The 26,321-nt window shown below is 44.6% G+C and overlaps 1 protein-coding gene across 4 annotated transcripts in view; it reads left to right on the forward strand.

The window, feature by feature from the left end:
• Window positions 1–6,542: 6,542 nt before the first annotated feature.
• The window catches only part of APPL2 (adaptor protein, phosphotyrosine interacting with PH domain and leucine zipper 2), a 50,855-nt gene continuing 31,076 nt past the window's right edge, over window positions 6,543–26,321 (forward strand). For 3 of the 4 annotated variants that reach the window (XM_073900359.1, XM_073900360.1, XM_025882334.2), the window contains exons 1-4: window positions 6,543–6,743; window positions 13,437–13,535; window positions 25,140–25,199; window positions 26,018–26,089. In XM_073900359.1, coding sequence (XP_073756460.1) covers window positions 6,690–6,743; window positions 13,437–13,535; window positions 25,140–25,199; window positions 26,018–26,089 — 285 coding nt within the window. In that variant the 5' untranslated portion in view covers window positions 6,543–6,689. The remainder of the gene's footprint in view (window positions 6,744–13,436; window positions 13,536–25,139; window positions 25,200–26,017; window positions 26,090–26,321) is intronic. The other variant, XM_073900361.1, reaches the window with a different exon arrangement.

Raw genomic sequence — 26,321 nt, forward strand, 5'->3', positions numbered from 1 at the left:
CGTTGTCCCCAAATTGTTATTCTCCCTCTTTTCTTTCAATAATAGAATCCCTGTTTTAAAAATTATTTATTATTTTTAATTGAGATATAATTCACATATCATAGAACTCACCATTTTAAAGTGTACAATTCAATGTTGTTTTTTTTTAGCTCACTCACAAGGTTGTATGATCATCATTACTAAGTCCCGGTCATTTCATTGTCCCAAAATAAACCCCATACTCATTACCAGTTGCTCCCCATTCCCTCCTCCCTGCTGCCTCTCTGGCTACCATTCATCTACTTTCGATCTCTGTGGATTTTTCTCTTCTGGACATTTCATGTATTTGGAGTCATATAATATGTGGCCTTTTGCGTCTGGCTTCTTTTATTTAGTATAGTGTTTTCAAGATTCAACCACACTGTAGCATGTATAAGTACTTTATTCTTTTTATTGCCAAATTATAATGATAATGTTCCATTGTGGGACGCCTGGGTGGCTCAGTTGGTTAGGCGTCTGCCTTCAGCTCAGCTCATGATCCCAGGGCCCTGCGGGGAGCCTGCTTCTCCCTTGCCCTCAGCTCCCCTGACCCTGCTCTCTCGCTTGCTATCCCTCTATCTCAAATAAATAAATAAAATCTTTAAACCATATTTTGTTTATCCATCTATAGCTGATGGACGTTCAGGTTGTTTTCCATTTTTTGGCTGTTATGAATAACGCTACTATGAACATCCATGTACAAGTTTTGGTGTGGACAGATGTTTTCAATCTCTTGGGTGGACACTAGGAAGGCTTGCTGGGTCATAGGATAACTTTGTTTCCCATTTTGAAGACCTGCCTAACTATTTTCTGCAGATACATTCCCATCAGCAGACTATGAGGAGAATCCTAGTTTTTAGCTGTGCATACTGAGCCTGGGAAAAGCCGGGCTTTCCAGCTTCCCTTGTAGCTATGTTTGGCCATACTATGACCAAGTCCTGGCTTATGGGACAGGATGTAAGCAGACGTGGTATGTGCAGTTTCTGGTGGAAACACATCTGCTCCTGCTTTCTCCAGGCTGCTAGTTGGAAAGCTGATTTAGTGACGGGAGGACCAGAAGCCGTCCTGGGCCTTGGAATGACTTTGGGAAGGGAAGCCAGAACAAAGATAGGAGAAATCTGTGACTGACACTCTGGAGGCCCGTGCTAGGCCTGGACTGTCCACCTTTGGGCTCCTTACGTATGGAAGAGAAAGAAATTTCCATTGTCTTTAACACACTATTATTTTTTTCTAATTAGTTACAGGCAAATCGAACCCTAACTGAATTCCTTCACTGACTGAACACATTCTCACTGAAAGCTAATTGAAAACCAGGTTCTGAGCTTGGAGCTAAAGAAATAAAGATGCATGAAATGAACTTTGCAGCTCAGGGTCTCACACTTGAGTCACATAAATAAATAAGATGTTGGCACAAGTGCTAATATAGGTGCGTGCCAAGTCTTGTAGGCGGATGGAGGAAAGACAGGGAGAACTGGCCTAAAGAGACTCAGAGAAGGTCTCAGTTTGGCCAGCAGGCCCCCTCTCATGTTCCCAAATTCCAGAAATCAGAATCCCTGGGAAATCTCAGAGATTCCTGATATCATAAGCTAGTCTTAAAATTCTCCCAAGATTATGTACTCTTTATCCATTTTATGGCTATCTAAAATTATTTAACAAATATGAAAAATGAAGTTTTGGCATTTATAAAGAACCATCACCTCTAGTCAATATTCAAACACTGGAAACTACCAGTGAATGTTATTGGCTGATACTTGAATAATTAACATTGACCCCTTCTAACATGGCTAACGGCACTACACTGCATCTTTTTTTTTTAAGATTTACTTATTTGAGAGAATGAGAGAGAGAGAGAGAAAGAGAGAGAGAACTTGAACAGAGGGAGGGGCAGAGGGGAAGGGACAGAAACAGACTCCCTGCTCAGTGTTCAACAGGGACTCTGCTTGAGATTCTCTCTCTCTCTCTCCCCCCCACCCCCATGCTCTCTCTCTCTCTCTCTCTCTCTCTCTCATAAATAAGAAATCTTTAAAAAAATAAAAAGAATGCTCATCTCTTTACTTACCTGCCGTCATTAGACTGACGCTCTCTTGAAGGCAGGAAGTCTATGTCTTTTACATTATAGAACTTCAAATACCTTGCTTGGGGTTCAGAACCAAGTACATGCTTAATTAATATGCAGTGAATTGAATTTCATGGAAGAGAGAACTGACGTTTAAGCTGAGCTTTGGTAGGTGCATTTGTTAAGTGGTTTATGGAGGGAAGGGTTTTTGGGGCTGAGGGAAACAATCTCTGCAAAGACACAAGCATGCCAAACAGTGTATTTTCAAGGACTACAATGACCTTCCTTTGGCAGGTGTGCAAAGTAGGAGATGAACGCAGCACAGTAACCAGAGACTAGGTCATGCAGGGGCCTGGGTCCCTGTTAAGGACTACAGATGTGACCCTGTAGGCAGTGGGAGCCAGCCGTTGAAGGAGGACTCCAGAGACTTAGGCTGGAGACAGACGGCTAGAGTTTGAATCCCACCTCTGAACTTACCTACCTTCGGGCAGGTTCTTTAAACTTCCTAGACCTCAGTTTCTTCATCTTTAAAATGGAGATTATAACAGCAAATACTCAAGGAGGTTTTGGCTAAAAGGCCCCAGGAGATAATGCAGGTAAAATAGTTAACATAGTACCTGGCCCATAGTAATAGCTCAATAAAGTGACTTTTGCTATTATTATTATTGCTCTTACTATCACCAAAAGGTTTTAAATAGCAGAGTGACATGATCTGATTTGTATCTTGAGCTAAAGTCCAAGGCCAATCCCCACCATGAGATAAATACTCAGAACTGATGAGGGTCTTTCCTCTTCTTCCCCCCCTTTTTTTAGAAAAAAAAAAAGATGTATTTATTTATTTGAGAGAGAGAGAACACGAGCAGGAGGGACAGAGGGAGAGGGAGAGAGAATCTCAAGCAGACTCAGTGCTGAGTATGGAGACCGACATGGGGCTCGATCTTATGACCCTGAGATCACGACCTGAGCCGAAACCAAGATCGGTTGCTCAACCAATTGAGCCACCAGGTGCCCCTCTTTTCCCTTTTTTTTAAGTTGTTTTCCATGGTAGTCTGGTAGTCTCTCAGACCTAAAGGATCCCAATCTTCTTTGGGGTTCTTCAGTTTCCTCTCCTAGCTTCAACAGACTAGTTGTTGGAAGGCAAAGCAAATGAAAGGATGAGTGAAATACAGCCTGAGGTCATGGGAGTCTTAGGTGGAGAAAACAGGAATAGTCATTCATTCAACAACCATTTGAAAAGCATCAGGACTCTATGTAGGGACCTGGGAGGGAAGGGAAGAGGGATCCTGGGGTCAACTAGCCTTGGGCTTCCTGCCGAGCAGGCTTCCTTCTTTTTGGGGTATAGTGGGCACAGTCCTGGCCTTTAGAACCTCAGCTCCATCATGTCATTTGTTTGAGCCTCAGTTGTAGCATCTGTAAAATGGGGATACTGATACTTATGCCTCATCTTCCCATGCCCCAAGATAACTTTATCATACACTTGCTTCTCTCCTCAAACTTCCAACACCCTCCCACCATCACTGTTTTGAGCTGATGGACTTGCTTCTTATTCTACTGAGAAAATAAACGCAATCAGAACAGAGCTCCTTCACCCTCCTCCATCTAATCTACCAACCTACTGTCACATGTATCAATCTGAACACTGTCCCTCTTTCTATCCCTATCACGTGTGATTCAGATCTCACTCTTTTTTGTCTACTCAAGGACCATGATTCTACAATTGTCATATCACTTTTCATATTTTCAGTTTTCCCCCACTCTTCCAGGGCATTCTCCTCAGCAAACAAATAACCGAAGCAATATAGCCTCCTTACTTCTCAGTCTCTCCCAGACTTTTATGTTTTTGCTAAGCTAATTGGAGTTAGATTTTTGTCATTTCCAAAGGAAAAAGCCCTGATTAATACAGGAGACATAGATAGGTGCCTATGGAAACAACTTGTGTCATTTCCCCCCATTGATCTTCAATGGGTAAAAGGTTCCAGCTCCACAGAGTTCATTTTTGTTCTCCCCGGAGGACATGGAAACGCTAAATTATCCGTCTTTGTACTTCCTGTCACCAACCTCACAGCTCTCCAGGGATTTCAGACATAGTTGGGTGGATGTTTGAAATCCACCCTCACAATAGTGTAATAGGGACAGATCATTTTACATGAAACATTTAAAATTTTTCTGATGTTTGCATAAAAATTCCTCTTGCATAGTTTTTCACAGATAATCTGTTGAAGAGGAGGAAAGTTGGCTTCAGAATTTAAATGAGAGACATAATAAAGGCAGTAAAATACATGGGAGACACAGTGCTTAATATTGAGCAGTCTATATTTAATTAAATGATTAGATGAACTAATGAATGAAATGAATTAGCAATTTGCAAATGTGTTGTATTCCCAGAGTTGGTTTTGTAGCTCAGTTGTTTTGAATTTGGGATGCATTCACGCATAGAAACAATGTTATAAATGATACTTAAGTGCCAAGAAATCCCACTGAAGCCATTTACCCATAATGTAGCAATAAAATCTAGAAAACGGGGTGCCTGGGTGGCTCAGTTGGTTAAGCAACTCTCTTTGGCTCAGTTCATGATCCCAGGGTCCTGGGATTGAGCCCTACATTGGGCTCCCTGCTCAGCGGGAAGCCTGCTTCTCCCTCTCCCCTTGCTTGTGTTCCCTCTCTCGCTATCTCTCTGTCAAATAAATAAAATCTTAAAAAAAATAAAATGTAGAAAAGTAACGGCATCATGTAAGAACACTTAAACAATTTTGAATACAAGTGCTTGAGGAAAAGTGACTTTAATTAGAAGATGAGGTGGCACATGAAAAATGTGGCGATTTCCAAGGGGACCTGTGAGTACTTTCAAAGATCATGGAGGGCATTATGTCTTTTTTAACATCTATTTTCATATTAAAATGTATGCATTTTTCCCTTGGTACAATCTTAGACTATCAGCAGGATCTTTATTGTTTGTCTGGCAGGCAATTAATAACTGTTTGTTCCCAATTGGCTAGAAGATGGGAACAAAGCAAGATGGAGAGTTGGGGGGAAATTTCTCTTAAGTAATTGAAAAAAAAAGTTGTAAGAGAAGACTGTCATAAACAGAAAACAAGTATGTGTTATCACACGTCTCAGTATTCAGATAAAAGGAAAATGATGTGCTATGCTCTTGAGAGGCATTTACACAGGGAGTAAGATCAACACAAAGAAAAAGCACTACCTGGTAAGACACCTTGGATGTCAATCAAAGAGATAGCTGTTTGGAGTGGATGGTGATCTTTGGGGCCAGGGAGCAGGAAGAAGAGTTTGAGTCTGGCCTTTGGAAGAGGGTTTCAGTAAGGAGAGAGTTGGGAGAGTATATGAGGTGAAATTAACTGAATGGTACTCATGATAGAAATGACAGAAAACACAGGAAAAGGAAGAAATATGGTGTGAGCATGATTCTACCCAAGAAGAAAGAATATGGCAGGGGAAAATGATGCTGGGTGATTTCCCTATGGAGGCCATACAACGGCTTGGGAAAGGTTGGTGCTGGCTACAGCCAACTGGGAGTAATGGCCATGGAATCTCCAAGTGACCAGGCAGTCTGCCATCAGAATTTCAGGTGTTTGTAACTCAGATCGTACCTTAATATACCTCAGTGCTTCTATAGCGTTCGTGTAATTTTATCATATCCTATCTATTGATTTTGGTAACATGTTCTGTTGGACAAATCTTACTGATTCCTAAAGAAGGAACTTCTGAGACCCTTGCCTTTGGTATAAGAAGACGTCATGTTCCATTTTCAGGTACTTCCCATTGCTCCCCCCTCCCTCCTTCTCTTCTTCCTCCACCTTTCCTTGTCTGACCCTGACCAAGTCACTGACTCTCTGGGGCCCGTTTTCTAACCTCTAAACGAGAACAACTTTACTAGATTATATATTCCTTCCAATTCTAAAACCTAGATTGTGAAATTTTCCAAAATGACAAAACACAACAAACCACGAGGACGAGGTTTGATTCTACTGCTCAAATCCTATCGCTCTGGTTTCCACAATGGCTTCTGAATAACACAGATAATTCAGTTATCCATTGTTTTTAGAATTAGGTGACCTCTGCGCTCAGAGCTGTCACGGGGGCACTGGGATTTATCTAGAAAAAGGCTCTTCCCTCCTTAAAAAAGTGGCGAAGGTCACAGGGGCAAAATCTGTTCCCTCCTATCTCCTTCGATTCAAAAGTCTTCTGGGTAGGCGCAAGTAGATAAAAGCTTATCGTTCCTGGTTTGGGGCCTTGACCAGCGTAAGTATCCGGCCCTATAACCGCAGACCTCGACACTTCCGGCGAGCATCGAGCCACTGAGCCGGTTGAGGCTCTGCGGCTTCCCGCAAGGCGCGGCGTGGCGGAAGCGGGGTCGCCACACTTCCGGTGGCCCGGCCGCGCGCTCGCCACACTTCCTGTTGATCCGGCTCCGCGGAGGGCGGGCCTGGGAGGAGGGCCGGCGGGCGGGCGGCTACGGGGGAGGCGGCCACTGGCCTGGCGTGGGCGCGCGCGGGGCCGCGGCGGGCACGGAGAGTCAGCCGCGTCGCTTCAGCCCGGAGCACCCTCAGCGGCCGCGCCTCCTGCCCTCTGTCCTTCTGCCCGGCCCCGCGCCACCATGCCCGCCGTGGACAAGCTCCTGCTGGAGGAGGCGTTGCAGGACAGCCCCCAGGTACCTCCCGCCGCTCCGGTCCCCTCGCCCGGGGACGGGAGGCCCCTGGAGTCCCAGGGTGGAGGCCGGGAGCACGCAGGGGCTGGGAGGGGGCACCCCGCAGGCGGGGCTGGACAACCCGAGGAAGCCCCCCCCCCCCCCCCGCCCGCGGCCGGGGTCTTTGTGTCGTGACCCCTTTTCCAGAGTCAGCCGAAACTGACGCTGCCCGGCCTAAACTCGGGCTCCGTCGCTTTGCTGAGTGCCGCAGTTTTGACATCTGTAACCCAGGGATAATTGTCCCCGCCTCATAGAATTGTCAGAATTAAATAAGGGAATGCCTGTAAAGTTGTTAGCGGGCAAAGTCTGGTAGGGAAGAAGTAGTCAATCTTAGTTACTACTGCTACTGCTACTTACTGATGCGATGGGTCCTGGTGGATTTAGGGCCAAGATGGGAGGCAAAGAGCCTAGCTCTCTTTCCCAGCGGTACCCTTCGGCACGGTTTTCCCATTTTGTCAAGAGAAAATTACAACACCTGCCCCATTTGTCGCACAGGGAGACTTCATTAGCACGCTGGAGATGAAAGTTAAGTCCTTGGAGCTCTGCAGATGAAAGCCAATGTGTAAATAGAGCAGATGAGTGCAGAATGACAGGAGTTCATAATTCAGTGCCCTTTTTCTTCAGGGAACTTTTTTGCTCCGCATTAGCATTGCCTGGCTTCATATCTACTCTCCTGGTTCGGCATCCCTGGGTTTATTTAAATCAGTCTTTTTATCCCCAGGTGTCTCAACTCTTGAAAAATTCGAATGAGATTAACTGTTTTCCTTCTCTTTTCGGTTCCCTTCCTTATTCTTAGAAAATTGCACTCCCGGGATGATCTTTTGATGGTCTGACTTACTTACTTTTTACCTACCCACTCTGCGTCTTGCCAGTTCAGAATCAGCAGTCAAAGGGCTGTGTGCTTAGTTGCCTGTGTCCATTTCTTTGTGATCTTCCTTAGGGTAGGTGAGTAAGAAACTTGAGCAAGCTGTGGCTTTTTTTTTTTTTTTTTTTTTTTTAGTTGGCATCCGCTGGTCTGATTGACTTTTCAAAGACCCCTTTGAAGTCTCTAGACTTGTGGCATTTTAATGGGACCAAAGCCCTTTGGAGAAGTCATTTTGTCTGTCCTCACACATAATGTGAGATATGAAGAGAATAATGTAGAATTTCTAAGGATACCATTTTGAACAGGGATTTCTGTTTGTTTTGTATTCCAGAAGTGCAAAGATATATTGCTTTCCTAACTGATCATGGTGATGGCTGAGCCACGTCAGAGAGGTTGCACTAATCGATTCTCCTGTGTTGCCCTCATTGCGGAGTCACATTCTGCATTTCTGACTCTCACATAAGTGAATATGCACCATTTCTGAGTGGTTTACAGGGTTTGCTCAGCTGGGAGGAAGCAGAGAGAGGACTGGCAAACAAGACAGGAAAACTGGATCCTAATTCTTGCTCTACCACTAACATATCATGTGATTGGGGCAAGTCACTTATCCTCACCCTGTGGTTGACTCAGTCTTCTCATCTGCAGAATGAGGGATGCAGAGCAGTTGATCTTTAAGGGGCTTTAGAAGCTTAAAATTATATTGCATGGTTTATAATTTTGAGCTCGTATGTGGAAGAGGAGGTTTAGTGGCATTTGCATTCCTATATAATGTTCTTCTTCATGTAGGGAATTTGTTACTACTTTTGGGACTTGGGTGTCACCTTACCAGGATTCTTCATGAAGTTGTTCAGTGGAAGCTAACTTTCAAGAAGGGCTTTGATAATCATCGGAATATGTTTATTTAGCAGTCTTATATGGAGCGTGTGCCTAAAGTGGCCTTATTCCCAAGGAAACCCATAGATTTGGAACTGGAGAAAAGCTAATCTAATTCCTTTTATGTGTAAAGAGTAAAAACAATAGCAAACACCTATATCACACATGCATTTTAGGCGCCAGGCGTTATTCTAAATGCTTTACCTGTATTAATTCACTTAATATTCCCAACAGTCTTTTGAAGTAGGTCTCCTGTGAAAGTTACCGAGGAGTAGAGAAGTTAAATAACTTGCCCAAGATTATACACTATACAGTGGCAGAGCCAGGATTGGAACCCAGGCAGTCTAGCCTATATTGTTCAAGTTGGCCCAGCTACCTGGCACCTGGCCTTTCTATCATCGGTAACCTAAAATGTTTCACTGAAAGGAAAAGATCCTAAGAAACCATCTATTGTTTGTTTCTTCTAGTTTTATGAAGAGTAGTTATGAGGGTTGCTGCAGCAACCTGCACATGATTCATTAAGTGAACACAAAAGCTTTTGTAATTGAACTCAGTGACCCAAGAAGAGCTGAATAGCAGTTGACCGCCCTTAGACACATCTATTCATTTCGTCCTTTTTAGTGCAGCACGGTGTGTTGAAGACTAGTCTGTGCGTACATATATCATTTCTGGTTACATCTGATATGTGAGAGGCAGAATGTTTTGGGGGTGAAGCTACTTGTCTCTGTTGCCGTCCGGGAGCCTCTGCTCCTTGCCAGGCGCCACTAGATGCTGGGAATATAGTGACAAGGTAGGAGTGCCTGCCCTCCACGGGGCACAGTCTGTCCCCGGAGACAGATAAGGAAAGCAGGGCCGGGGCCATGTGCATGGGCTGCGGTAGGAACACAAACGCAGCTTTGAGCTGCTGCCGTGCAGACTTCTGCAGGGGCTTATTGGCTTTTGTGTAAGTAGTCCGTTTTTGAGATAAGGTGAAGACAAAAGCAGTATTACTTGCTGTTTTCGTGATTTTTTTGTGTATTTGTTTCCTTTGCAGTTGGCAAAACTGAAGCCCAGAGAAGTTAAAGACTTAGCTCTGAGATTATGCAGGGACTGGTCCAACTGGGAACAGCCCTCCTTGACCAAACTAGGCTTTCTTTACTCAAGCAAGAGGGCCCAAAACAACCTGGTGGTTATGTGTTCATTGTGGAGAATAATATGTATATTTTATAATCAGAGTTACTAAAATTGTGCCATTATATGATCAGATGCTATTCTGGAGAATAAAAAATGTCTAGGACTATTTTATTAGGTAACACTCAGCTTCTTTAAGATGGAGGGATGATGTGGATGCTGAGGCTGTATTCTTAGGGTGTTTGGTTTTTCTGGCTAGGCATACTCTTAAAAATGTAGGGTAGTAGAAAAAAGATGGAATTGAAATCCTGATTCGGCCATTGTTACCTTAGGCAAGTTACTCGACCTCTCTGAGCTTGTGTTTCAACATGTGTAAAATTAGAATAAAAATATTTACTTAATAGGATTCTTATGTAGATGAATAATGTGTGTAATGTGTCTTCATGCCTACATGTCATAGTAACTCCATAAACGATTGCTGTTATTATCTTTATAAGTGATAAGCATCAGGGTCTTTCTGACTTGTGAGTAGTCTTTGATGTCTGGTGTACCTTCGACTGGTCCTTGGTCTCATTCCTTACGTTTCAGATATAGGACATTCCTGTTCCAGATACGGAACTGATAATGTGGGTATCAAAACAGTGTCTAAGATGGCTGGGCAGGTTTTTCTCAGTAGTGATCATGGCCTAGTTAGAAAGACTGGATTTTTCTTGCCAGTGCTGATGGGGGTGGTCATGGTAAACCTGTCCAGAGTGTAAGGAAACAAAACACTTGTGATATATAGATTTGGCAGTTATTATAGGGGAGTGCGTGACAGGATGACCGAAGGGAAGCCAGCTACAGGCAGGACTTGGGCTGTGGACCACAGCGCATGCCCACTGATAAAGCTCGGCCAGCTGGGTGACAGGTGCAGCCTCCTGCAGGGGAGGAAGTGGGCCGTTGGTGCAGGTTGGACCTGGATTGACATCCCAGCCCTGCTGCCTCCCAGCCATGGGAGGTTGAGCAAATTTCTTGACCTTGAAGAGCCTCAGTTTTATCATCTGTAAAATAGGGTTAAGTATCCCTGGTATCTACCTCATAAAGTTGTTGGAAGGATTAAATGAAGTAACAGATATTAAGTGCTCAGCACAGTGTCTCACACGCAGGAGGTACAGAGTAAACGGGAGGGTTCGTTTTCTTTCTCTTCTCTTTGTGGAGGACATTTATATAAGCCTTTTCATCTTCTCATTTTCCATTCTGTTTCATTCCTGAGAGTTTTATTTATTTATTAAAGATTTTATTTATTTATTTGACAGAGAGAGACAAAGCGAGACAAGGAACACAAGCAGGGGGAGTGGGAGAGGGAGAAGCAGGCTTCCCGCGGAGCAGGGAGCCCGATGCAGGGGCTCGATCCCAGGACCCCGGGACCATGACCTGAGCTGAAGGCAGAGCTAAAGACTGAGCCACCCAGGCGCCCCTCAATTCCTGAGAGTTTTAAAAACAATAAGTAGGCCTCGACTAAATGGATATCAGTAGTAGTTAGAAAAATGAAGTATCCTCCATCCAGTTGTACCATTCTTTCCTTCTCATTTTCCTAGACATGTTAGTTAGTTATAGCAAAGAAAAATACCAGAATCATAATAAACGTGAGTGAGCACCTCCAGCACTGACGGCATTAATACAAAGAGACAAAAGGCCCTTTACTGTTAGATAACATTTATAATAACTGTATAGATAAGTATCGCTGTGGTGTTAAGATGAAATCATACAGAGACTCGTGCTCCTTTCCTTTCTGAGTCTCCCAGACGCTCCATCCGTATCTGCTCTCTGTCTTCAGTAAACTCTGCTCTCCCTTAGAAAAAAATGAAATCGTACATGTAAAACCCTTAGTGTGCAGCATATAATAAGCAATCAAAGTTCATTATTTTCATAATCAGTATCAGCTGCTAGCACCATACATCACACACTGGTAGGCACTTTATGTATATTCATAATCCCAGTAACCCTGCAAATTAGTGTTAGAGCCTGAATTTGGACCCAGGACTGACATGGTCCCAAGGGGATCCCAGGTGCTGTGAGAGGCAGAGCAGGCTCTAAGCTCCTGGAGCACATAGGGTCGGTTCTCATCACCTCTGAATCCCAGTTCCTAGCACGATGTTTCGGCAGATACTGGATGAAGGCAGAGAAGCATGCCTCAGTGAATGAATACAATCTCTTTTTTTTTTTTTTTCCAAAATAGAAAGTATATTTTAAAAAGATAAAATGAAGAGTTTGGAACCAGTGTTTTTCACCTATTGGTTGACATCCATGCATTGAGTACCAGAGCCAGTGGGTCACAGTCATGATTTCTGTTTACAAATGAAGGGGAACGGAATAGAGCAGAAAAAAATCGGAGTGTATATGCATACTAATGATAAACATTGTTTGGTCACATGTGTTTCATTACCACTGTTTTTAATTTTAGAAGGTTTGAAGAACTCTCCTCTGGCACACGAATTTATATGCTGTATGAACTGATATTTTGCTGTCATTTAGAGCTTTTTAAAAACCTGTCTTACATTTTCCATATTCATTTCATCTGGCCCCTCTGTTGATAAGGAGTACTGAAGAGAGTACCTTTGTTTCGGAGAAGGTATTTTTAGCCTTGAAGGCTTCAGGCAAAGCCAGGACAATTGTGTCCGGCCTGAAGTACACTGGAGTTTGGGGGACAAAATCAAGGGGAGACTGAATGATCCAAACACCCAGGTGATTGAGGGTGCTTTGAAGTCAGTCACTGCTCTCTTACCTGAGGTTAGAAAAAGAAAGAAGGAATTGAAATTTGAATGCAGGGAGATAATGAGTCTTAATAGATTGTTCTTTGTAAAGTGCTTTGATATCTTATTAAAAGCATTTCTGTAATTTTCTGTCCATCCTGTGCCTAATGGGTTATTTTTAGAGACCCCATTATCACTGACATAATATTTTAAATTCCCACTGTGCTGGACACTGAAAGTCCCTTGAGTAGATATGGTCACTTATGTGACACCTCAGTACTTATTTAGACACCATCTCCTATGTAAATATTTCTTCAGTGTTCAATATGTCAGGCTTTGTGCACAAGAACAATAGAAAATACCTTCCATCTAATGACGTTACTCAGCTGCTCTGGGGCACTGAGTAGTTAGCCTTCCTGAAGGAATGGAGCTAGCATTCTTGTTAGGTTGAGATTTCAGTTTTGTGCCCAGATCTACTGCTGGTGGACCCAGGGTATACGAAATTTCCTGGCTACGAGTTTAAAATTAGTTGAATAAAAGGTGGCGAAAGACATGGAAATTGACTGTAGTATCTTAAGGGGAAAGAATGACGCACCCACGCAAGATGTCCAAGTTTGCAGAAAACCAGACAGATGGTTAGCTGTTGGGGTGATGCACTGCTGGGCGTCCACACCACAGGTAAACACACAGGCCTGGCGTTGTGTGCAGTTTATGGGCTGGAAAGGAGAGGCTGCCTTTTTAACTTTTTTTTTTGGACTCTCCTTGTGCTTAGATAGAGACTAAGTTAAAACAGATAATAGCCCTCAAGTCTTACTCTTTAAAAAAATTCGCTTTCCTTCTTTGGCCCCAGATTGTCTTCAGTTTGCCCCTGCGTTGTAGTCTGAAGGATTAGGAAAGTAGTTCTAAATTAAAGCTCCAGAAATCAACTCTTCCTAGTATTACCGGTAAAAGAATAAAGCCGGAGAACTGGCACCTTCCTTCTCCATTTCAGAGAGGGGAGTGTGTGTGTGTTTTCTACCTCCTTTGTAACTTTTCCACTCAGAAATAAAGTCAACTTCTTTTCTTCTTTTCTCGTAGACTCGCTCTTTACTGAGTGTATTTGAGGAAGATGCTGGTACCCTCACGGATTATACCAACCAGCTGCTCCAGGCGATGCAGCGGGTCTACGGAGCCCAGGTATCCTGCTGTGCCTTCACCTGAGGAGGAGGAGAGTAGGAAGCCCCCTGCCCTCATCTGGGACTTCTCTCAAGGGGCTGAGAAATTTGAGTCAGAACAATACCATTGAAAATTTGGAAGTAGAATCAGAATTGTCTTCCTCACTTCAGTTCACCTTAAAACACTGAGGACAGTCTGTTTTCTCTGCTTAAGAAAGTGCGTAATTTTCCTGTAACTATTAAAGCCAGTAGAGAAGGACCATGTCACTGGTTTTAATTTTTTTAAAAACTCAGCCCCAGAGGGGAACATCTGAATCTCCTCTTCCTATTTGTGAATGAGCAGGGTCAGTATCCTGAGACATGCTCTTTGTCTTTCTCATAAATGGGAGTCTTAGACGTCCAGGCAGGGCGGTAGGGAGAGTTTTCCATGTGCTTCCTCTGAGAAGGCTTGAGTCACACTTCTGAAACTGTCGGGTGGCTTCTTTGTTTTGAGGAACAAATATCTCTGACTTGCAGAACAATGGAAAATAAATTGCTGAGTAGCAAAAGTGAATTTTTTTTAAGATTGAGAAGTGCCTGTTTATGTTACATTCTAAGGGAAGACTTACAAATTACTTAAAATTCATCATGTTGCACGTCAAAATATTAATGGCTTGCTGATGCATTTCATTATTGATTCCTTGCTGACTTAAATCTGTATATGTCAGTTTCTTTTTCTCATCGATGATCTCTAAAGAGTTACCACATTCAGTATATAATATATACTAATAATTGTATGTAGTCATTTCTTATATAGCTCTTGATATTCATATATGATCATTTATTATTATTGTTTTATTAGTCATTTATTCATATCGTATATGGGAAGATGACTCAGTCCTTGCCATTAGAGAGTTTATGTTTGGGGAGGGAGACAGAGAAAACATTTATCTAAGAGTGTTAGCACCACTAGGAGAGGAGGTCACCTAACCCAGAGGAATTGTGCTCAGCACCCAAACGGAGGAGGATTGTAACAGTCGAGATAATTGAATATTTTGTAGCTTCTGGGCATGATTTCAGGACTTTTACAGCAACTCTGTGAGGTGGGCATTGTTGGCATTATCCTCATTTTATAGGTTAGAAGAGATGGAGGGGGTGTGTGTGTGTGTGTGTGTGTGTGTGTGTGTGTGTGTGTGTGTGGAATGGCAGGGATACCAATCATAATTCTTTCTTGAAAGGCTGATTTTGAGGTGTCCATGGGACATCAAAGTGGAGAAAGAGCTTGTTGAAAGTTCCGATCTAGAGTTCAGGCTGGAGATAAAGATTTGCAAACTCTACTGTATTATACAAGTGTAACTTAATTGGGACTGATTTAAAACCCAAACAAATCATGTGCTCATTGTGAATCTACTTGTTGTTTTGGTAAGACATTCAGAAACTGGAGACATATTATGTTGATTTTTTAAAACCCTATTTATATTGTATGTTTTTATATCCCCTGCATATTCAAAATTTAAGAAAATAGAAATTTTTTTCCCTGGACTTGGACCTGAACTCACTTGCTGTTCAGTAATTTGAATATTGTCGTTAAATGACTTGTCTCCTGTTTAAGGTTTAGGACTTAAGGGACAGTGTCTGTGTCACTCCCAAGAGTCTCTGTTCTGCCTCTCCATGTCTGTCAGAATCATTTACTTGGAGATGTCCAGAGGCTTTCTTATGCGTTTTTTCTTTTGAGCCAGAAAACTACATTTTGCCAAAATTAAGTGGGTCGTGCATTCCAAGAGTCTGTAAACCGGCTTTTAATTCACACCACATGATCATCACATGGGTTCTCTACTGGCCAGAAACCCTTCCTCCTGCCTTGGCATTTCCTGCAGCAGAGGCCCACGGGAAGGGCTGGTTAGTGCTGCCAGACTCAGCAACAGATCCAAGCAGTGGCAAGCGGCATCCAGATCAGCTGGGTCAGGGTCAGTTGGTTTTCAGGTTTATATGAAGGCTTAAGTGTCTTCTTCTGTTTCTTTGTAATTAAAAAAAAGAAAACTTCTTTGATTCCTCTTTGTTGAATTTGTTTATATACATGTATGTATCGGTGTGTGTATATGTGTGTGTAGTAATACTTATCAGTGTTTTCACTCAACTTTTTCCCCCTAAGTTATGTTTTCTTGGTTTATTTAACATCATTCCTTAAATATTTTACTCCTAGACCTGTTGCATTAAATTAATAGGGTTTTATAATCTCATTTTTTAAAACACAGGCACTTAGCAAGATGTTTTTGCATTATTGTATTTTAAAAACCAGGTTTATGCTGCTGATAAATGATCAATGATTGACTTTGAATCAGACCACATGGTAAATTTCTGTATTCTGATAGGGCGACAGCCACTGGACCTCAGTTTTAGAAAGAGGAAGAGTGAGGAAAACTAGCGGAAAGTTCTGTGAGCAGTTTTGCTGATTGTAGCTGATTTGGGGGAAATTTTAAAATTTATTTGACTTACGTGCTAGAAGGAAGCTATGGTCCATGAGCTGTTTTCAGCATTTTACAGCGGTCCCTGAAGTCACGTCTGGTCTTTTGACTGTCAGATGTGCCTTTGTAGGCCATGGGAACTGAGTACCTTATTAGAGGTCATTTGAACGAAGGAAGCAGTACACGTTTCTCATGCACTAAGAGCAGAAATGGGTTACATAAAAAGATCTGTCTTGAAGATGACTGGCTAGGTAAGTTTAAAATCTCCCTCGTGTCTGAATAGACGCATCTGTGTCCATATTCAGTTAAATCTCAAATTTTGTGTTTCATACATTTGATACACAGAATCACATAAATAATCAAAATATCTGCCATAATTTTGTTTCTTTCTTAGAGAGGTTAAAAATTTTTAAATCTTGGGGCACCTGGTTGGCTCAGTCATCAAGCGTCTGCCTTCAGCTCAGGTCAGGATTCCAGGGTCCTGGGATCGAGCCCCTCATTGAGCTCCCTGCTCAGCAGGAAGCCTGCTTCTCCCTCTGTCCCTCCCCCTGCTCGTGTTCTTTCTCTCTCTGTGTCTCTCTCTGTCACATAAATAAAATCTTAAAAACAATTTTTTATCTTTTAAGAATAGATTTATTAGGGTCTTACAGTGAAGTTTACTTAGGTAATCTCCTTGCGAATATTGTTGTGAGAAAACGGACCAGTGAAGTGTCCCCAGCAGTATTAGCAAAACCCAGCAATTCTTGGAACCTGTCTCCTCCAACAGATAATGGACCTCTGTAGTTAGTGCCTTCAGTCTGGATAGAATTTTTTTTTCTTTAAATAAATTTTGGATGGATTTTTTTGAAGTGAGAACCATGGTTAAGGCTCTTTCATTTTCCTTCAGCGAAACTGGCTTACATTGTTCAATGTAAGCAGGAAACATTGTTCAATCTCTACAACTGTTCTTCAACCTTCTTGAATACAGAACGACAGATCCTAAAAACTAAAAGCCCAAATTGGAGATGGGAATAGTATCTTTTCAAATTGGGGTAATAGGTAGCAGTAGGAGGTGATAGGAGTAAAATATTTTGAAGAGAAGATACACAGAAATTTGGTATTACAAAGAAAAAAATTCTTCTTTAGAAATGATGGTATACAGTTGACACTTGAACAACATGAGTTTGAACGGTACAGGTCCATTTATACGTGGATTTTTTTGATAAATACAGTGCTGTAAATGTACTTTCTCTTTTTTTGGTAAAGATTTAGAGCGTGAGAGAGTGCACACATGCGCACAAGTTGGGGGAGGGGCAGAGGGAGAGGATGCCAAGCAGACTCCCTGCTCAGTGCGGAGCCCAAAGAGGCCCTGAGATCATGACCTGAACCAAAACCAAGAGTTAGATGCTTAGCCAACTGAGCCACCCAGGGGCCCCTCACTTAAGATTTTCTTAATAACATTTTATGTTCTCTGGCTTACTTTATTGTAAGAATATAGTATATAATACATATAACATACAAAATTTGTGTTGACTGTTGATGTTATCAGTGGGGCTTCTGGTCACTAGTAGGCTATTAAGTTTGGGGGCAGCTAAAAGTTATATGCAGATTTTTGGCTGCGCAAGGCAGGGCCGGCCCCTCTAACCCCTGCATTGTTCAAGGGGCCCATGTATAGAGATCTCAAGCTCAGCAAGCTAATGCACCTGTTGGGAAACAAAATGAGAGGAGTGGGCTTCTAGGAGTATGAGCTTATAGTAGGGCTGGGGAAGGATTTGGAAGGCAGATAGGGTCAGAACTGCGTATTTTAATAAGAGAAATAATGGTCTCCGTTTATTGGGCGCAGAAACATACTACAAGCTATGCTCGGCATCTCCTTTGTAGAATCTCCCTTAGCTTTCATAAGAAAGGAGAGGTATTACTACAGCATGTGTTCGCAGATCAGTAAACTAAGACTCAGGTTTTGTATTTTGCCTAATATCACAGTGACAGAACTAGAATTTGCTCTCAGGTCTTTGACTCCCAAGACCTGCACTCTCACCCTGAACCACTATGTTCTACTCTTTTGACATACTGGCCTCCAGAAGTGGCAGCAGAGGCTAAGGAAGTGGGAGCCTTCCAAGCTTGTTCTTGTCACTATAGAACGACCCCCACTATAGGATGGCCCAGCAGCAGTGTACACAGTGGTTCCCCCTTTAGCTACAGGTTCACTTTCTGCCGTTCCCGTTACCCATAGTCAACTGTGGTCTGGAAGCAGGCGCTCCTCCTTCCGACATACTGTCAGAAGGTCAATAGTAGCCTAGTGCTACATCATTCACCTCACTCCACCTCACCACATAGGCATCTTCTTGTCTCATATCATCACAAGAAGGAGGGTGAGTATAGCACAATGAGATACTTGAGAGAGAGACCACATTCATATTAGCTTTTGTTACAGTATACAGTTGGCCCTTGAACAATGCAGGGGTTGGGGTGCTGACCCCCATACAGCTGAAAATCCCCCAAAGCTTAGCTAGTAATGGCCTCCTGTTGACCAGAAGCCTTCCAATAACATAGAGTTGATTAACACATACTATGTATGTTGTATATACCATGTACTGTGCTCTTAGAATAAAGTAAGCTAGAGAAGAGGTGTTATTAAGAAAATCACGAGGAGGAGAAAAGACATTTACGGCGCTGTATGTATTTATTGAAAAAGTTTTTGAGTAAGTTGACCTGCACAGTTCAAATTCATGTCATTCAAGGGTCATCTGTATTGTTACAATTTTTCCATTTTGTTGTTACTGTGAACCTCTCACTGTGCCTAATTTATGAATTAAACTTTATCATAGGTATGTATGTGGAGGGAAAAACAGTATATATAGAGTTCAGCAGTAGCCACAATTTCAGGCATCCACTAGGGCTCTGGGAATGTGTCCCCCATGGAATCAGGGGCCCACTGTATGTGAGAGGTGGAAGCCAATTCCTTTTTGTGACTAAAGTGACTTCCCTCGTTGAATGAGTTTTTATGCATGATTGTTTTAGTGCATTTTAATAGCCCTGAAAACCAGTCAAATTGAGGTTGATATGACAGGGACTGAGGAGAAATATGTATGTAGCTTCAGTGAAGGAGCAGAGAGCCTGAGTGGTTTCTAGAAACCGCTTTGGAGACCGGGATTCCTGCACTTGTTTTGCGTGCAGGACCTACAGCTTTTCCTCAGGATGGCTTTACGGCGTTCAGATTAATATGAAAGATGATTCTGGACGAGGCTCATTCACTTAGGTACAAGGGTTAAGGGGTGGCCTTGAACTCATCAGATCTGAGTTCCAGTGCTGGCTTGGCCACTTGCTGTGTGATGTTGGGAGGGTCACTTGTTTGCCTGAATTTCCTTATCAGGTAACAGAGACCGTAATCGTGGCCACCTCATTGATTATTGTGAAGGTTAATAGAGTTTACCCTTGAAGGACTACGATCAGTTCCCGGCACGAAGGGCTCTGGGTGTTAATCATCTTCTAAGTCTTAAAATAACAGTAGTTAAGATAGCACGTTATACTGGGGCTGTCATTTGGGTTAAATAGAAGCTTGGTCCTCTGATCCTGACTTTGTTGACAGAGCAGTCTATACTTGCTCTCTTCACTTCCTCACTGGATGGTTGATGCCCGCTCCTCGGTCTGGCCTCCCTCCTCCCCTTGCTGCGGGGGCAGCCTACTGCCTAAATTGCAGCCTCTCCAGCTTTGGGCCCTGGGCAAAGACCTGATCCTTTAATGACACCCCCCCCCTTGAAGTGGTCTTGCTTTGGTTCCTGTGACAAGGTCCCTTCCGGTCTCCTCCTAGTTCTCTGCCCGTCCTTCTAGGTCTTTCCCCTTTCTTGGCATCCTGTTGCTGCCTGCCCCTTAAGTTCTGCAGAATCGCACTGGAATCCTCCTCTGCTTCGTCTCTATTTGCTTCCAGAGCTAGGATCCCTTCGGCAAGCCTGGCCATTTCAAAGTCTGTTTCTAATCCTTGTCTCTGGGTCTTTATTCAAGACATTGGCCTATTGGTGCTGTGGGGAGTGAGTGCTCCTCTCTTACCCGATGCAGCACTCTGATCCATTTTCCTGCCTTCCGGAGATGTCTTCCCCTTTCAGTCCCTCCTCCATCCAAACCTCCCTCCCTCCCTGTCTTCACGTGCTTCCCTGGCTCCCAGTGCAGTTGAGTTCGAACTCCTCAGCAAGGTGCGCAAAGCTCTTCATGAACTGAGTATCAGCCTACTCCTCTAGCCCCGTGGTTGGCTGTTCCGGAATGTGCCAGGCCCTCCACATGTCTTGAGAGTTTGCTCTGCCATTCCTGCTGCCAACAATCCCCATCAACCCCTTGCCCTGACAAACGGCCTTCCCGGCTTGAAGACATCACCTCCGAGGTGTCTGGCACCTTTCCTTCCTTCCTGCTCTCCCTCCTCAGCCGAAGCGTGCCCACGTGCCCAGATGCCCCGTGCACTCGTTGGTGCGAGCTCTTCCGGTGCAGTGAATGCGGTCTCCCAGCCCCTCTGGACTGTGAGATCCCAGAGAGCCGACTCTCTGGCTCCAGTGCCCGCACCGGGCCTGGCCCCTCGGAGTGTTGGAGCCGGTGGTGCTGCGGGTGTGGAGGAAAGGACTGAGCTGTGGACACCTGCAGCTGAGCGCCAGCACAGCTCGGCTGCGGGGCCTCCCCGCAGTCCTCCCACTGGAGGCTGGCTTTCTTTGATTTCTCCTCCTCCCTCATGCACTGCACGCTGTTGTTTTTGCCTCAGAACAATCTCCCAGGTCTCCACCACCTTCTCCACTTTCTGGAGACTGTTCTCATCCCTCGCTCGACCTCTTCGGGTGGTCTCCCGAGCCTCCTGCCATGACCCCTTCAGTGCTCCTCGACACCACAGCCACTCTTGAGTTTTCCTCTGCTCAAGTCGGATCTTGTCACTCTCCTGTGCACGTGGCTCGGGGCTTCCCTATTGACTCCAGGGTAACGTCCCCGTCCCCAGTGGGCACCCCTCATGGCCTGCCCCCCAGCACAGCGTCCTGCCTTGGTTCCTCATGCTCCTCACTACTCCTGTGCGCGGCCCAGCTCGAGGACTCCTCGACCCCGGCTTGGTGGTAAGCACGTGGTGACCGAGACTTTCCACGCCTGGGCTTAAGGCAACGTGGCTGGGATGGAAGCAAAGGCCTACATGGTGACTTTGACCCCAGGGGACTTCCTCTGCCCCTGCTCCCAACCTCACCATTGCCATCCACCATGGATGTGCCACCAGCAGGGGCCTCCGGGTGGTTTCGGGTGACAGTGACAGTTGCCGGAGCGCTCTGTGCCACCCCAAGATAAACAGTCCTTTGCTAAAAGCTTGGTTTTTCTTTCAGGTTTGCTGACCACTGGTATTTCTGCCTTGACAGGAGCCGTGGAGGTTCGATGTCATGTAGGAGATGCTGTCAGTAAACACGTCACTGGGTTATCTTTTTTAAGGATTCTTAGCAGGCATTAGATAGCATAGTGAATAGCCAAAGAGTGGTTCCAGAATGTCACAGAAATCTGACTCGTGTAACTCTATTTAGAGTCTAAATTTTAGGCCACTTCTGTTGCTGAACCACAGCTAGAAAAAAGTGTGGGATTTATGTTCCTACCCATGGGCCTAGCGAGACATGCCCACTGAGTACCAGCCAGATAACAGGTTTGCACTTTAGATTGGAAATAGCATAGTGTTAAAAACGTGGCATTTAGATTTCAAGTCCAGCAGATCTGCATTGGGTCTTTGCCTTGCCGGATATTAGTTGTGATTTTAGAAAGTTATTATCCTTTCTGAGCCTTTGTCTCCTCATTTGGTAATAGACGGTACCTGATAGGTGCACTGTAAGGATTAAATGTGGTAAAATATGAAAAGCACTTAACAGCACTGTCGGTACTTAGAAAAGACTCACTGAATGTTAGCAGCTGTCTGTGTTATTGCTATTGCTAATATTTACTCTGCACCCAAGCTCCAGTTTTGCAAGCCTTGTTGCAGAGATAATTGTGTGGGCTGACCTCACAGGGTGTGGATTAATTGGCTGATGTGGGCAAAGCATTTCGTAAAACCTCTGTGTACAGTAGATTAAGTGTAAGATTAAAGTTGGTCTAGTTCAAAAGATTGTTCATGGCATGTGCTCTGCACAGAAGTTCACTTTTCAGGGCCGTTGACAGGCTGTTTTGGACCTGTCATTTGTTCCCAGTGAGATCATACTGGCCGAGCAGAATCTTGCAGCCTGGAATCACACACATCTGAAAATACACAGCATTTTCACAAGGTGTTTCGGGGCGAGACCTGGCAGAGTCCAGTTGTACACAGTAGTTGTGGAAAGCAGCAGTTGAATGTTGTGCCCCCTTCTTGGCTTTGTGCAGGCAGCCCGGGAGCACCCCCCACACACACACACCGGTAGGTAGCCTGGGTGCAGTCTGATGCCGGCGGTGCTCTGGCAGGTTTTCCATTATTCCCTTTGGAGTGTTTGCCACTCAGTGGTAAAGAAGAATCCAAGTAGCCCGTGCTTCTTGCTTAGTTTGAAGGCAGGGAGGGTAGCTATCATATCTTTTGACCAGTCTCTAAAGGATACAGATATGGGGCATTAATATTTTAGATTTAGCTAAAATAAAGAATGACTTAAAAGAGTAGAAAATGGGGGCACCTGGGTGGCGCAGTTGGTTAAGCGTCTGCCTTTGGCTTAGGTCCTGATCCCAGGGTCCTGGGATCGAGACCCACATCAGGCTCCTTGCTCAGCAGGAGCCTGCCTCTCCCTCTGCCTCTGCCTGAGGCTCCCCCTCCTTGTGCTCTGTCTCTCTCTCTCAAATAGATAAAATCTTTTAAAAAAAAAATGGAAAATGTTCCTTGAATTTGAAATATTGTGGCCTAATGGAGAGCTTCCTGAGGGTGGGTCTCTAGAGACGTTTAATATCTAAAGCAGGATCAACAATTTACACCCTTGGGCTGGCTTCCTATTTTTGTAAATAATGTTTAAATGAAGGAAGCCACAGTCATTCCTTTCTGTCTTGTTTATGGCTGCTTTCGTGTTCCAACAGCAGAGTATGTAGTTGTGACAGAGACCATCTCCACAAGTAATGTCTATCTGGCCCCTTAGAGGAAAAGTTTGTCAACTTTAGGCTAAGGCATAGGCCGCCTCAGCTCTTAGCAGGACTTGGGATCTTGGAGAGTAGTGTTTAAGTGTGTGGATCTTAGAATGGGACAGAGGTGGGCTCACATCCCAACCCTGCTGCTAAGTAGTTGTGTGACCTTGGGCAAGTGTCTCAACCTTTCTGTGCTACCGTTTCTTCATCTGTAAAATTGAGTTAATAATCAGAACCTACCTTACAGGGTTGTCAGAATTAAATGAGGTAACACATGGAATACACTTGGTGTGGCCATCTGCCATGGACTAAATGCTCTCCGTGCTAGCTGCTGTGGTTAGGATGATTCTGTAGGTCTGCAAATCCCAGTCCACATGGTGCTGCCCCCGGGCAGATGCTAAAGTAGCTTTAAGCAAATCCACCCTAAACCCTCCGTTACTAACTCAGAGAAGAGGAGCGAGGGATTTTCTGATACAACAGGCTGTCAGCCCAGTGAGTGGGTCAAGACCCTTTCCCGTGCACTTTGACCTTCCAAACAGCTCTGCTGGAGATGATCGGCAGGCCGATTTCTTGGCTGATTGTTTCATGCTGTCCATTCTTGGTATTTTATCATGCCACCCCCTCATTGTGATGTCACCTTGTAGAGTTAGGAAGTATTTTCCCCTGACCTCTGATTCCAAGTATTGTCTTAAACCGGGAATCTAGAGGAGTCTTCTAACCTCGTTTGTGCATTCACTCATCACACATTTGTCGAGAGGCTGCTGTGTGCTGGGAGCTGTTGCACCCCCTCCCTCAGTGCGGGGCCTAGTGCTTGTGCATTTGTTCACCCGCCTTCCTCTTGGCTCCATGGTCGCCAGCTCTGTTTTGTTTTGAAAGGAGTGGCACCCTGGTAGGATGCCAAAGCCAGGAACTTAGATGTGCTCGTTTCAGGGTCAGTTGATGCCTGTTCCTTGGGGCTGATGAAGGAAGTCAGGGAACAGGTTGGCTAGTTGTCAGCAAAGAGGGTTGAAGAAAGTAGGATTGGGATTCTGATGGGTCTTGCAGAAGAAGACCACGAGAAAGAAAACAAGCCCCTGCAGAGCTCAGGCCTTGCCCCTGAAGGGACAGCGGGCCCGAGAGAATTAGAAAGTAAGCGAAGGCCAAGGCCGGCCGGCGCCCTCCCCTCCTTCTCCCCAGTCAGACCCTGTGGCCCTGCCCCTCTGTTGGGAGTGAGTCCTGAATCTGAAGAGAAGTTTTCACTGAGCTTTAGAAACGGAAGACACGTGTTCTCGGCAGAGGGCATCGATTGTGGGAGGCTTGTGGTGGAAAACTGCCCCACAGCCAGAGATGAGAGGGATAAACCAGAGAAGAGGAAGATGAACGATGTGGGCCAGTGAAAGTGGCCTGAAACAGGCCTCCCAGGGCAGTGCGGCCGTGCTTCTGTGTCCCCATCCAGCAGGACCGACCTAGCCCTCTTGGGTTTGCTGGATCTGATGATGTCACAGTGCCGCAGGAAGTCCTGTTGCCCTTAGTCGAGATGTGGACCGTGGAGGCTTGCGTGCCCTCACTGTGCCCGCACGGCCAGCCTCGTCTCACCTGCACACCTGCACCCCTTGCTCTGGCTATGCTCGTCGCTCTTCAGACAGTTGGGGCTGCTTTCCACATGCTGGTCCCTCCTTCCGGAAAGCTGGTTCCCGTGGCTGACTCCTAGTCTGTCTGCAGGGGTCCGCTTAGAACCACTCTTCCTTGGAGACCATCTGCGTCCTCCTTTTAGAGCCTCCTAACACATCCATGCTTTCCTTTGCGGTTCTCATCATGCTTGTAACTGTTTTTTGCTGTCTGCTTCCCAGTAAATTGTGTGAGGACAGGGGCGGCGTCTCTGTTGGATGTTGGGTACAGCATCATCGCTCACTACATTTTTGTACTGACTGACTAGAAGGAGCAGTAATTTGTAAATGATGGGCAGAGAAAAGCAAGCTTTAACCTTTTTAATGTGTTTTGGTCTTGTTTTCCAAATAATTCCTGAGCGAACTATTATTTTACAGACACAACACATACATTTTTTTAAGGGATTCTCTGAGGTGGCTTTTTTTTTTTTTGGTGACTTTACATGTGTTGGACACACCTTACCTGCTTTTCTCTTCTCCCTGCAGAATGAAATGTGCCTGGCCACTCAGCAGCTTTCTAAGCAGCTGCTAGCATATGAAAAACAGGTAACTGGGTATTTATGTGGCATGTGGATGCTATGCTCAGGACTCTCGTAAATGGAGTTCTTTTAAGGAATTCTCCAAGGGGGGGCGCCTGGGTGGCTCAGTCGTTAAGCATCTGCCTTCGGCTCAGGTCATGGTCCCAGGGTCCTGGGATCGAGTCCCGCATCGGGCTCCCTGCTCCGTGGGAAGCCTGCTTCTCCCTCTCCCACTCCCCCTGCTTGTGTTCCCTCTCTCACTGTCTCTCTCTCTCTGTCAAATAAATAAATAAAAATCTTTAAAAAACAAACAAAAAAAGGAATTCTCCAAGGGCATCCTTGAGAGACTTTGATTTCCTTCTTTTTGTTCATGGTCCACTCCTGTTTTTGTTTTTTGGTGTTTTTTTTGTTTTGTTTTTGTTTTTGTTTTGTCTTGCCTTTTCCTTTCCCCTGATAAATTCTAACTGGTGATTATCCCAAAGTCTTTATGATGTATTCTAATTAGCCTACAGAAGTCACCCACTGCCTTGAGGGTTCATGGTCCGAGGGGCTACAAATGAATCAAATTCCAGGAAATAACCCAGTTCCAGGAAATAAACTCAAAGATGCCGTTATGTCCAGACAGAAGAAGGGTGATGGCCAACAAAGGAATAGCCTGGGGGGGTGGCGACTGAGTGCATTGCTGGGGAGGAAGTGGCGAGTGCACTCGTTTTCTGCAGATAGACACCGTGACGCGATGTGCGCTCGGGAGCAGAGTGGGAGCTGGTTGGAGGGTGCTGGGATGGGGGTAAGGCAGCACTGACTCTCCAGGCCTTAACACCTGGGTCTTCTATTCTCTGGTCTTAGAATTTTGCTCTTGGCAAAGGCGATGAAGAAGTAATTTCTACACTCCACTATTTTTCCAAAGTGGTAGATGAGGTAAGATCGAAACACGGCAAAATTTTATTTGATTCTTTCTTGAACTTTCTTTCATCTTTGTGTTGGCCCACTTTCCATTGTATGTATCTACTCAAATATTTAAGAAGATATCTCAACTTGTTGCTCTTCCGAGGCTCATTTCACAAGACAGGTTGTATGCGATTATATTTGTTTCTGGTTTGAGGCGAAAGGCTTTGTTATACATGAATAATGGACCAAGAGAAAGATTTCT

This window comes from Callorhinus ursinus, unplaced genomic scaffold (genome assembly GCF_003265705.2).
Source record: "Callorhinus ursinus isolate GAN/ISIS: 27379988/994484 unplaced genomic scaffold, GSC_fseal_2.0 scaffold14, whole genome shotgun sequence".
Taxonomy (NCBI): Eukaryota; Metazoa; Chordata; class Mammalia; order Carnivora; family Otariidae; genus Callorhinus; species Callorhinus ursinus.